The following is a 12,421-nucleotide window of genomic DNA, read 5'->3' as shown; positions in this document are numbered from 1 at the left end:
CTCCGTCTCCCCCTCTGGCCACCAGCGGGTGTCATCTCCAGAGTATTGACTGCACTGCATCTCTTAGAAGCCCCGGCCCACAGTTCCTGGATGCTTTTCAGCTGCTTCTTAAGCAGCACAAAGAACCTCACCCACTGTGAAGTATTGTTTATGCCACCTTCCCTGCATTACTGGGCGTTTCACTCTGGACCCGATCTTTTGTTTCTGAATCTGCTCTGTCTCTGGTTGCCTGCTGCCTGCCCTTACCCTCACATGAACTCTGACAACTCTAGTCTCTTATCTAATGCCTCCATGCTTGTTGACGACTTTTGCCTGTCAGACTTGGATTTAGCTTTGTGGACTTTTAATGGTGCCTAGTTCCTGGCTGAACTAATAAACATGCTGCACTAGAAACCAGCTGTCTGGCCGTTTGTGACAATAATGTAGCAAACATATGGTTTTTATTCCTTTTGTAGCTGCTCCTTAAGTTTTTCAATCCGATCAGAAAAAAGCCACGCTCCGACTGATGATCTTTTGGTCATTTATTTTTCACGTAACCACATAACCGCCAAAGAATCACCAGTCGTAGCGTGGCTTTTTTCTGATCGGATTGAAAAACTTAAGGAGCAGCTACAGTGAAAAACGTGTGCCCTCTGATCACATTTTAAGGAGTTGCTCATCCATTTTCAGTCTTTCCACTCCGCTCCGTCTTCGTCCAGCGTGTTCTCTGTGTTCTTTTTTCGTTATGCTAATGCTGCCCCACCTGGCTCGTTATGATCCAACGCATGGACAGCGCATGCACAGCCAGTTTTTTCAGTTCACCACAAGGGGTCAGCAATGAGACATAAAATTAAATGCAACTCAAATTAACAAAATAAAATCTTTTTTAGACAGCTACACCTTTATTTTTGTAAACTGGAAAATATTTGTTATGAAAATCACATGTTGAGTGGAAAATGTATTTATTTAATTTAGTCAAGTGAAAAGCACTATGGATTCACTTTAGTAATAGTAACAATATGAGATTCAGTTGCAATGCTTAATGGTGTGACAATGAAATAAAAATGTGTTTTACCATTTTATTAATGTAGAAAGGTGTGTTAATATTCAGTTTTCTCTAAGAAATTATCTTGGTTAAAAATATTTTATCTGGTACTGTCTTCAACTATATCTTCATACCTATCATATCATCCGACTCCTAACAATACGCAACACTAATGTGCAGGGTACCCTGCTTTTGGCTACCAGTAACTAATATAGACTCAAAGTAGGATCCCCAAGACCCTAAAAAGGAGTCAGCGAGTTCAGTAGATGGATGGGTAAATTTTGAACTTTAAACTGAGGATATTTTGAGGAGTTTCTGATATTTATTGATGCTTAATAAAACACAAAGTCTCTAAAAGTGTAAAATGGTTTCTTCTTCTGTTTGTCTCTGTAGTCCTACCCCAGCACATGGTGACTGAGGAGAAAAACCTCAACAACCAGCAGAGAAACTTCAGAGTGGAACAAGAGGAACCAGAACCACCACAGATTAAAGGGGAACAGGAGGAACCAGAACCACCACAGATTATAGAAGAACAGGAAGAACCAGAATCCCAACAGATTAAAGAGGAACAAGAGGAACCAGAACCACCACAGATTAAAGAGGAACAGGAGGAACCAGAACCACCACAGATTATAGAGGAACAGGAGGAACCAGAACCTCCACAGATCAAAGAGGTACAGGAGGAACCAGAACCTCCACAGATTATAGAGGAACAGGAAGAACCAGAATCCACACAGATTAAAGAGGAACAGGAGGAACCAGAATCCCAACAGATTAAAGAAGAACAGGAGGAACCTGAACCACCACAGATTAAAGAGGAACAGGAGGAACCAGAACCTAAAGAGGAGCATGAAAGGCTCTGCATCAAAAAGGATGGGGGGAAGCTTTATCTGAAGCATGAGACTAACACTTTGATAGTGATTACTACTTATGAGGAAAATGTGCACAATAAAGTAGATCTCCAGAACATTAATGGAACTGATATTCAGGATGAAGAAGGAAACCATCAAGAAGAATCAACATCAACTACAAATGAAGAGACAGAGCCACAGAATAGAGATCAGAGGAAGAGAAGAGACAGAAGTCATGTCCAAAATGTGGATAGTTCTCACATGTCAGAAAGTCAGTGTGACTCTGATTTTGGAAAAAAAAGTAAGAAGGCAGCTTTGGTTAGGAAACACATGCAATCTAAAAATAAAAATAACTTTATAAGGTCTGAGAAAAGAAAAATAATTGGACTCAATGTGTCAAACAACATGAGACCTGAGTCTGATAAAAACTTGCATCTCTGTGAGGAATGTGGTAAAAGTCTTGGTTGCAAAGCCAAACTTAGAATTCACATGAGAACCCACACAGGAGAGAAGCCTTTTTCTTGTAGAGAATGTGATAGAAGTTTTTCCCAAATATTTGGTCTCAGATCACACATGAGAATTCATACAGGAGATAAGCCTTATTCTTGTAACAATTGTGAAAAACGTTTTACTAATGCATCCAATCTCAAAATGCACACGAGAACTCACACAGGAGAGAGGCCATTTTCTTGTAAAGAATGTGATAAAAGGTTTAGTCGAACATCTGGTCTCAAAAGGCATATGGTAACACACAGCGTAGAGAAGCCTTTTTCATGCCAAGATTGTGATAAAAGATTTAACTATTTACGTAATCTCAAAGCACACAAAACAACCCACACAGGAGAGAAGCCTTTTACTTGTAAAGAATGTGATAAACAATATGTTCATATATTTCATCTCAAAAGACACATGATAACTCACATAGGAGATAAGCCTTTTTCTTGTAAAGAATGTGAAAAAAGTTTTAGTCATTTATCTTGCCTTAAAATTCACATGAGAACTCACACAGGAGAGAAGCCTCTTTCTTTTAAAGAATGGGAACAAAAATTTGGTTGCTTATCTTGTCTTAAAACACACATGCGAACTCTCACAGGAGAAAAGCCTTATTCTTGTATAGAATGTGATATGAGTTTTAGTCAATTATCTCATCTTAATTTACACGTGATAACACATACTGGAGAGAAGTCTTTTTCATGTAAATAATGTGATAAAAAATGTTGTACTTCATCCAATCTTAAAACACACATGACAACTCAAAGAGGGGAGATGCCTTTTTCTTTTAAAGAACTTGGTAAATAATTTCAGGGAAAAGCCTCTACTCACAAAACAAAGGCAAACTCATAGTAGATATAACGCAGAAAATACTTAAATGATTTCAAAAGAGGAGGAGAATTTTTGTTAAAAGATATATATACTTTTCAAATAAATATTTTGAGGTTTACACAGACAACTACACAAAGGTTAAGATATGTTAACCCATTTTTGTGTTCACTTTATGTACAGATAATAGAAACCCAAAGATAATTTCTGAAAATTACATTATTTTCAAAACGTCTTCATATTAATATTTATTAGTAGTTATTTTGATTTATGTAAAAAAATATACTTTGTCATTATTTTGTTATTAGTCATTTTCTTTTATCAAGATTACAATACGTAGGGGAATGATATAAATATGCTAGAATTACACTTAAATCCTCTAATGCAAAGTAACTGACATCACACAGGTGATCCAATGATTTAATGAAACTGTGAATACACACAAACATGACAAAAATACTTTCTGTTATGCCCCTTATTACAAAGAAAACAGCTACTTTGACATTTGCTCAATGAAATAGTTATGAAACCACAACTGTAGGGGTTTCACCAGGATAAAGTCTCAGTTGTCATTTTTATTTCTAATTTGCATAAAGTTCACAAGTTTTTTAAGAAATGTAACATGTTAAGTGTTAAAAAAAATCTGTTTAACTTGTTTAGCTGTATTTGCTCTGTTTTTCTTCTGTTTACTGACAGATAAATCTGAAGAAGATACTTCAGTAAGCACAGATTATACTGTTATGTACTGTTAAGATTAAAAATTCCTAAAAGTACTATTCTTCAAAACCTATTTGAATGTTTTCTTAATTTACATTTTTTTCCCAATTCAGTGTCAGTGTCAGTGTCATTAGAATGATGTAGTTATGAGCTAATTACAAATAATTTAATGAACTGTGGAATTTTCATAGAAAGTTTAATTTGAATTATTTTGAGGAATGTATTCCATTTTTATTATAGAAAGTTTATTGGCTCTTTATTTTTTGTTTTAGGGATATTTTAAGATTTCTTGGGGGACTTTTATTTTATTTTTATTTTTTTTACAAAGTTTTAGTTTTTTATTTTATTTTTCTCCTTTTTTGTGTTGTGATTTTTAGTTTACATTTTGTCCGGTATTTTCTCACTATGAGTCTGGACCTTGTTCTGGTCAGTGGGTTTACAACCAAAATTATTCCAAATTTACCTTTTTTTAAGCAGAAAGTGGTTTAATTGTGAAATTTGTAGAGTCCTACTGAAGTGTACGAGTCAATAAAAAGTTAACATTTTTTAATCTCTTCTCTGTTTATAAATGTTGATGTTTTTATATGCCGGTAAAACAGCAAGAAACGTGGGCCTAAGTCCGATCTATTTAATATGTATTCAATTAACTATTCAATTAAAAACAACACAAGCTTTTATTTTGGAAAATTTGGTATTTTTCTCCTCTTTAATTTAAAGAAAACTGACCTCTTTCAACAAACATCTGACATGATGGCTGTCTGAAATGGAGAAAATGTGAGTTTGATTTGTTATTCAATCATGTCAAGTAAAAAATAAGTAAAAATTAAAATAAATAATTGAGAATTAAGCTTTTTGTGAACAATGTGAAGGTCACAAAATGTCATTCATGACAATCGTGGCTAATTTTGAAGAATTAATAACAGAAAAATCAGGGGTGTCAAGGGCCGGCCTCCTAATGATTTTGCAGAAATGTTGCTTTATCTGCTGCTGATTACCTGGATATGGTTTAGCTAATTTGGAGGTTCAATGGCAGGTTGGTTGGAAAATGTGTAGGACATCAGCCTTCAAGGCCTGGATTTTGATACCCCTGCCATAAATTGTCCTAATGCATACATTCTTACTCAATGGAAAAAAAAATTCAGTAAAAAATTATATATCCATTATCTCCACAGTCCTAACAATTGGTAAAGTGCTTTAATTTCATATGTAATATGTTAATTCAAACCTTCAGTTTCAATATTTTAATCTCAAAAATACATTTTTGCCACACAGAAGTTTGGTTTGTCACTTGGTCACAACTATGGTTGGGCACCAAAGTTCGGTTCCAAGAAGGAACAGTTATAATTTACGCAGTTCTGGCCAAAACTGAAAGAAGCTGCTGCAAACGGTGCAGCATTTCAGTGCTTTGTTTCATTGAACGCCTATTGGTCTTTGGACATGTTGGTCACATCAGTACTTTGAACTTCTAGGCAATCTTTTTGCGGGCTCGTAGAAAGCGGAACGAGCACAGTGCACAGTGCTCGAGTGTCTGGCTGAATTTCAAAGCAGATCAGTTTGACAGGTCGCTGTGACGCATCAGCCAATCAGGAACTCAGCTTTGGGTACTTGTTTTCAAGGGCCAGATCAGTGGATACAATACTAATAAAAATCGAGTGTTTTGACCTGCTGCAGCGCGGCGGTTCACTGATAGCAGACAGACTCCCGGACCAATGGAGCTCGCGAGCTTCGCTGGTTGTGGACATCCATGAGTTGTCATGACAGATGCTGACCTGTTCTCTGCTGATCCTGTGGAGAGAGACAGGCGCTGCAGGGTGGACATTTCTTTGTGAATCTGCCTTTTCTGACATGAATAACATTAAGTCAAAGTTCAGAACCAGACTGATAGATGAGCATTTCAATGACTCAATCAGTGGATACTCTCCTGCTTATAGCTCTCTGGTTGAATCTATGCAGTATCAGGCTTCTCAATGACAGCATCATATGTGAAAGTTAAGAAAGTTTAAAACACAAAATGTTTTTTGTTCTAACTTTACCATTTTCAACTGTTTAGTGTGAAAATTGGAAGTGTGAATAAAAGTTTTCAAACATAAGTAGCTCTCCGGCTGTTTCATTATGTAAAAGTAGCTCACTCATGTCAATGCACCTACCCTGCTTTCTGGAACAGGGCCCAGCTTTGGAACCGGCAGAAAACCAACAAACAGCAGATTCCACACTTCTTATGCTCACGTCTACTTTATTCTTCACAGGAAAGATTGGAACAGAACACTAAAGGCTAAAAATAACAGAAAAACAGGTTCTAATCTCTACTAGAAAACGTGAACACAAGACAGAAGCGCCAATCTGGTTCTTTATCCACATCTTGCTTAATACCGTTTTGGGAAAACATTTCACTAATAGATTACTTGAAATAACAAAATAGAAACTGCGCTTTTTGTTCACAAACATAACCGAATGTTCCCTGATCACATAAAGAGCACAAGAATTAAAGACGAATAACAAAACATTTCTAGCCACTCACACAGACAAAATACACATGGGCTAATAAACTACGACGACAATGAAGACTCGACTTTGATCAATCAAAACAACACACTTCTATTTACAGGTACATTCTAAAATAATTAATTTTGTGATAACATTTTTTTTAATTGTCAAATCAAGCTGTAAAACTAATATTTTCTAGAACAGGGATGGACAACTCAAAACCTTGAAGGCTGGTGTGTCTACATGCTTTTTAGATATTCCAGCCCTACTCATGAATGATGTCCTGGGTCATGTGTGTCTGATCACTAAACATCAATACATGTCTATGAGTACACAGATTGAATGTATTTTGTCCTTTTTCTTTTTAGTTTTGATGATTGTGGCTCGGAGATGATAAAAACCTTTTTAAAAAACTCTTAGAAAATTAGAATATCGTTTCCTATTACTCAAAAGATATTTTTTAGCACACTCAGACTTTGGAAAACTGTATATTTTTTATGTGTTCAGTACTATTTCCTAATTGAATCACTGCATCAATGTGCTGTAGCATAGAGGCCATCAGCCTGTGCCTCTGTGTACATGTCATAAAACCCTGATTGCTTTGGAGTTAGTTAACACATTAGGGTTTGATCCCAAGATTTCTAAACATTAAAAACTTATTTTGAAATATTCCAATTTCCTGCAACAGAACTTTTTTGTCCCCTGTAAATGTGAAGTTATGGGTTGGCTCCGGTGTTTGGCAGTAGGGTGTGAATAAGACTGTAAAGCACTTGGAGTCTTCAAAGAAGGCAGTAAAGCACAATAAACGCACCACCATTTAAAAGTTTGAGGTCACTTAGAAATTATCTTAATTATGAAAGAAAATCTGTATTTTTTGATGAGGATAACCTTAAACTTATTAAAGATACATACACCATAAACTGTTAATGTAGTAAATGACTTTAAAGAGCTGCAAATATCTGGGTTTGGGTGGATTTTCTACAGTACATATGTGACTAAAGGCCATTTTCAATAACTATCACTCCAGTGTTCCTTTGCTATGTGTTTGCTCATTGTGTCAAAAGGCTAAGAAATGATCAGAAAAGTCTTCAATCACAAAACAGTTTGGCTGGTCAGAAAAGCTAAAAAAAAACTGACCGTCCTTTGAGTAGGTTGAGGATCTGGAGTACCAGATTTGTGGGGTCCCTGTAGTCCTCAAAATAGTAGTAACTGAAAATCTTTCATGGAATAACCCTCATTTCTAAAAACAAGAATAGACTGCCAAGTTTCACATAAAAGTTCTCTTTGTCAGGACATTTGAAGCTTTTATTCAACATCCCATTAATAATGCATAGTGTATTTTCCATTAATGAAAAGTTATTTTCATTTTAGAAAGTGGTTATCTGTCAAAATATAAACAGTTTTAAGTGACTCCAAACTTTTGAAAGGTAGGGTATATTGAGTTAATTTGTTTGTAAATCTGACTCTAAAAGAGTCATTGCCTCATCAGCCACAAACTTAGCTGAACAGCTCTGGTCTATAGTAAGGGTATTTAATATCTAGACTTTACCCTGGTTCCCTTCAAGGTCTGGATTGAACAAAAGTTGTACAGTTTCTTTCAAAAACTTTTCTGAGTGATCCCTCACCTTTGAAGTGTAAGTTTATGCCATTTACCATGTAAATAAAATATTTCAATGTAAATGTGGTGGTCTGTTATAAAATTCTAGTTCTTTCTTTATGGAGAAAACATTTGACTTTTTCGCAATCTTTTCCCTTTTATGTAAACCCTTATTGTATTTTACTACACAAGATCTCTGCAAGTTTTCCTGAGTTTAGTTTTAACACTAAATCCTTAATAAAATTGACAAGAAAAAAGCTGCTTGTGCTTTTTGAGATTGGCTAGATAAGTAAAAGTTTTACCACATTCTTTACAGGACAAAAACCTTTCTCTTGTATGAGTTATCATGTGTGCTTTGAGATCAGACATTTGACGAAAACTTTTTGGACATTCTTTGCAAGAAAAAGGCCTCTCTCCTGTGTGAGTTCTCATGTGTCTTTTCAGATTAGATTTTCGACTAAAACTTTTTAAACATGCGTTACAAGAAAAAGGCTTTTCTCCTGTGTGAGTTCTCATGTGTGTATTGAGATCAGACGTTTGACTAAAACGTTTTTCACATTCTTTGCAGGAAAAAGGCTTCTCTCCTGTATGAGCTCTAATGTGCGATTTGAGATGACAACTTTTACTAAAACCTTTGTTACATTCTGTACAAGAAAAAGGCCTTTCTCCTGTATGGATTCTTGTGTGGACTTTGAGCTGAGACATGTTACAAAAACTTTTATCGCATTCTTTACAGACATGAAGTCTTTCTTTAGGCTTGGTAATCTTTTTTTTCTTTTCATGAGAACTAACTGTTATTGAGCTTTCTCCAGGCTTTAAAAAGGAAACATTCGTTTCTGTAGGAGATTGTTTGTGTTTTTTAGCCAAACTGACTTTTGATTTTTTACTAACATCAGAGTCCCACTGACCTTCAAACACGTAAAATTTGTCCACACTTTGGACATGTTTTCTTTCTCTTCTTTTCCTCTGATCTCTGTTCTGTTCTGCAACTGTAGTTGATTCTTCATGTTTGTTTCCTTCTTCACCCTGGCTATCAGTTACATTAAAGCTCTGCTGACTGTTTAGATCTGCTTCACGGTTCTCATTTTTCCTGTAAGTAGAAATCTCCATCCAGGTGTCAATCTTCTGCTTCAGATCAAGCTGCTCCTCATCCTGATTGTTGCAGGACTCTTCTTGTTCTTCTTTAGTCTGCAAATGTTCTGGTTCCCTTTGTTCCTCTTCAGTCTGTAGAGGCTCCACATCCTCTAGCTCATCTTTAACATGTGGAGGGTCTGGTTCCTGCACTTCCTTTGTATTCTTTGGAGGTTCTGGATCCTCTTGTTCCACTCTGAAGTTCCTCTGCTGGTTGCAGAGATCCTCTTCAGTCACACAATCCTGGGGGAGGACTGCAGGGACACAAACACAAGAACGAGCCCTTATAAACGCCATAAGAACTTTGTGTATTGTCGAGCACCATTAAAAATCTAAGCTCAGTCAAAATCTATACAAATTAAAATTGCCATTAAAAAGATTATATTCCTTAATTCAAACAGCTAATAAAGAAATTCAAACGTTTTAGAAAACATTACTCACTAATGTTAACTGCACACACCAACACACACACACACACTTTACTTTTCTGTCCCCTACCCCATGTCTTGTGCGAGGAGCCTTTTGTTTGTATAATAACTATTGTTTTGAGCTGTAAGTCCCCGTCCTCAAGGCCCCACTTTTACAAATGATTTCAAATAACACTTTTCGAAATGGTGACTTGTCCATCAATTTTATCTCCATGGCAACCATTCTATGTTTCAAAGGAGAGAAAACTGAACTATCCAAGTTTCAGAAGAATCTACTAAAGCAAACTTTTGGATCTCCTTAGCAGCAGAAGTTATTTGCTAACCACATGACCAATATGTTCATACACTGTATTATATCAATTTGCTCGGCTCAATGCATAACATTTTTTAATAGTCAGTTGAAAAATGTGTGAATAATAGGAGAATTCCCCTTTTAGCTGTACATTTAAAAACTACAACTTCTAGATGTAACACTGAGTGAGTTTTCGAGCATGTGTCGAAGGTCAAATTCTCACTTTAAGAAAATATATGTAATTTTTTTTGTAATGTTTTTTTGTTTGCCAAGTGCACAATTCTAATATTGTCATATCGTGTGTCTTATCATTTTGTTTAACTTAAGCCATAGAATTCATACATTGACTTTTTACGACTTTTCAATTAAAGAATATGTAAACTAGCTATGATCACAACAGTTGTGAACTTACCACACATGCCATTGAAAATCTACAACTTTTAAATCTAACAGTTTTTCCACAGTAGGCTCCCAATGATGCCTGAATACTTAGGAGACGATGGTTGAAACTGGAAACAAACCACTTTCTTAGTGTGACCCACTCAAGCCAGTGTGGCCCAACTCACCTGGGGCCCTTCAATTCAGCCCAAAGGTAAACAATATGGGGCCCATATACAAATGTTTGCTGGGCAATTACATAAAATTATGCACAAAATGTACTGTATGAGTTACAAATCAAGAATTACGCACACAGAAATCCAAAGTTACACACACAAACAAGCAGATTCAAGTTACAAATCAAGATGAGTCAATTTTCTCTGCATCCATCAGCTCTTCGCTCACGTTAATATCACTGTCCACTCTTTAAAAGGAAAACGTAGCTGAGTGGTGCCGAACTGTCCGTGGTTTAATTGCGTGCTAATGAAAAAAACTCAAACTTTGCTCATAATATCATAACCAAAGTGTTCCAAGAAAACATTAGTAAATACTTGCTTCTTCTCAGGAGAAATCTTCTCCTCCACGTTTAAAACAATCTTCAATAAATTCCCCATTCACTGCTGTGCTGTTAAAACACTTTCCAGTTGTTTCAATTTTTTGCTCCATTCTGTTCTAGTTAGTCATTTGAACACAGGCTATATATAGCCTACAGGCCACACTTTGGACATGCCTGACTTAGAGTAACTGACTTGAGTGAAATTTTTGTTCAAGTTTTCAATGGAGGCAACGCTTATCATTGGGGAAAATGTCGGACGAAGTTTGCATTATAAGAAATCATTGTAAAATACGGGAACCTAAATTGTGTAACATGCAGTGGAAGACCGTAGCTATATATTATAAATAATATAATTAATAATTATTACATTAGCAATGTTTATGTTTAAAAAGCTGACTTTTTGATTTGGTGTTCAATGAATTGTCATGGTAACGGCTACCAAACACATGGTTGCAGATGCTAAACTTCATGATAAATGAAAATAGAATCAGTTTAAAGCACATGTTTCAAAGTCAAGGCCTTCCAGGTAATTTTATTTCATTGTTATTAATGACCTGATGTTATCTTGCACTTATTTCTAACTATTTTGACAGAATATATTTTTATGGAGAGTGAAATATTGAAAGTTATGTAAGGTTTAAGTTAATTTATTTTGGATTAATATTCATTTCTTTTTTATTATTCATAGTTATGTAAAAATAAATCCTTTTGATGTTTTAATAATATGTTTTCACTGTGTTCAATAAATGCTTGTCTTGTTCAGCCCACAGCATAAGATGAGTTTGGCTTTTGGCCCGCTGTGCGATTGAGTTTGACACCCCTGGTTCACACCAATGACATGCGATTAGTGGAGACAGAAAAATGTGGCAAAATGTAGCTTAAAAAGTACCTGAAATTTTTTTTTTAATGAATTAGCTATGTAACTAAAAAATAAAAATCAAATAAGTTTTGAATGCTTCTTTGCTTACTCTCAGTAAAAATATATTTTGTCAAAATGACATCGGGCCATTAATAACATAAAAATCAAATGATCTGGAGGACCGGGTAGAATTACCCAGAGGGCCAGATCCGACCCCCGGGCCTTGACTTTGACACATCTGGTTTACATCATGGAGGCGGTGAAGAACCAAGGCCTGAAAGAAGCTAAAAGCTGCAGAGTTTACTTCAAGATGGTGGACGGGAATCTTCCAACAGAAACAATCATGGGTCCATTAGAACTTGGACCTGAATGCTTTGGATGATGAAGAAGAAGTGTCATACCTGTGTGGTGGAGCTGAAGCTGTGGTTTCCAGCAGATATCCAGCAGTCTGCGCTGACGACAGAGCTCCTGCTCGTACTGGACGATGGTTCCTTCACAGAGTCTGAAGGTTTCTTCAGCAGCAGAAAGTTGCTCTCTGACAGACTCTTTCTGAGCAAATGAAGACATGGTTCCTGCAGCTGCAAAAGATCTTCAGCTCCAACAAACACCAAAGTCCTCTGAACAGCAGCAGCTCCGATCATCAAATAAAAACTTTTTTGAGATTTGATTAAAAGTTTCTCTGATCCTGCAGGAGTCAGTTCTGCTCAGCCTGCAGACAAACAGAAAAGACTCTGGAAGCTTCCACGTGGAAAGTTCCAGACAAAGGAATCAAAGCAACAACATC

At 36.1% G+C, this 12,421-nt stretch overlaps 2 protein-coding genes across 2 annotated transcripts in view; one reads left to right on the top strand and one right to left on the bottom strand.

Moving 5' to 3' along the window:
- Positions 1-1,755: 1,755 nt before the first annotated feature.
- LOC112156818 (gastrula zinc finger protein xLCGF3.1-like) lies at positions 1,756-4,191 on the top strand. The gene has a single exon (XM_024289198.2). The coding sequence runs from the start codon at positions 2,137-2,139 to the stop codon at positions 3,076-3,078; it is 942 nt and encodes a 313-aa protein (XP_024144966.1). The 5' UTR covers positions 1,756-2,136; the 3' UTR covers positions 3,079-4,191.
- A 1,501-nt stretch (positions 4,192-5,692) lies between these two features.
- LOC112156796 (zinc finger protein 391-like) overlaps positions 5,693-12,421 on the bottom strand; it is a 24,333-nt gene continuing 17,604 nt past the window's right edge. The window contains exon 2 of the mRNA XM_024289162.2: positions 5,693-9,378. Within this exon, the coding sequence (XP_024144930.1) occupies positions 8,228-9,378 (1,151 nt within the window). The 3' untranslated portion in view covers positions 5,693-8,227. The remainder of the gene's footprint in view (positions 9,379-12,421) is intronic.

This window comes from Oryzias melastigma, linkage group LG2, assembly GCF_002922805.2.
Source record: "Oryzias melastigma strain HK-1 linkage group LG2, ASM292280v2, whole genome shotgun sequence".
In the NCBI taxonomy this organism is placed as follows: Eukaryota; Metazoa; Chordata; class Actinopteri; order Beloniformes; family Adrianichthyidae; genus Oryzias; species Oryzias melastigma.
This window is presented reverse-complemented; position numbering and strand designations above follow the sequence as displayed.

Excerpts from the sequence above, each read along its gene's own strand:
- LOC112156818 (XM_024289198.2), top strand. The coding sequence starts at position 2,137 with ATGTCAGAAAGTCAGTGTGACTCTGATTTTGGAAAAAAAAGTAAGAAG.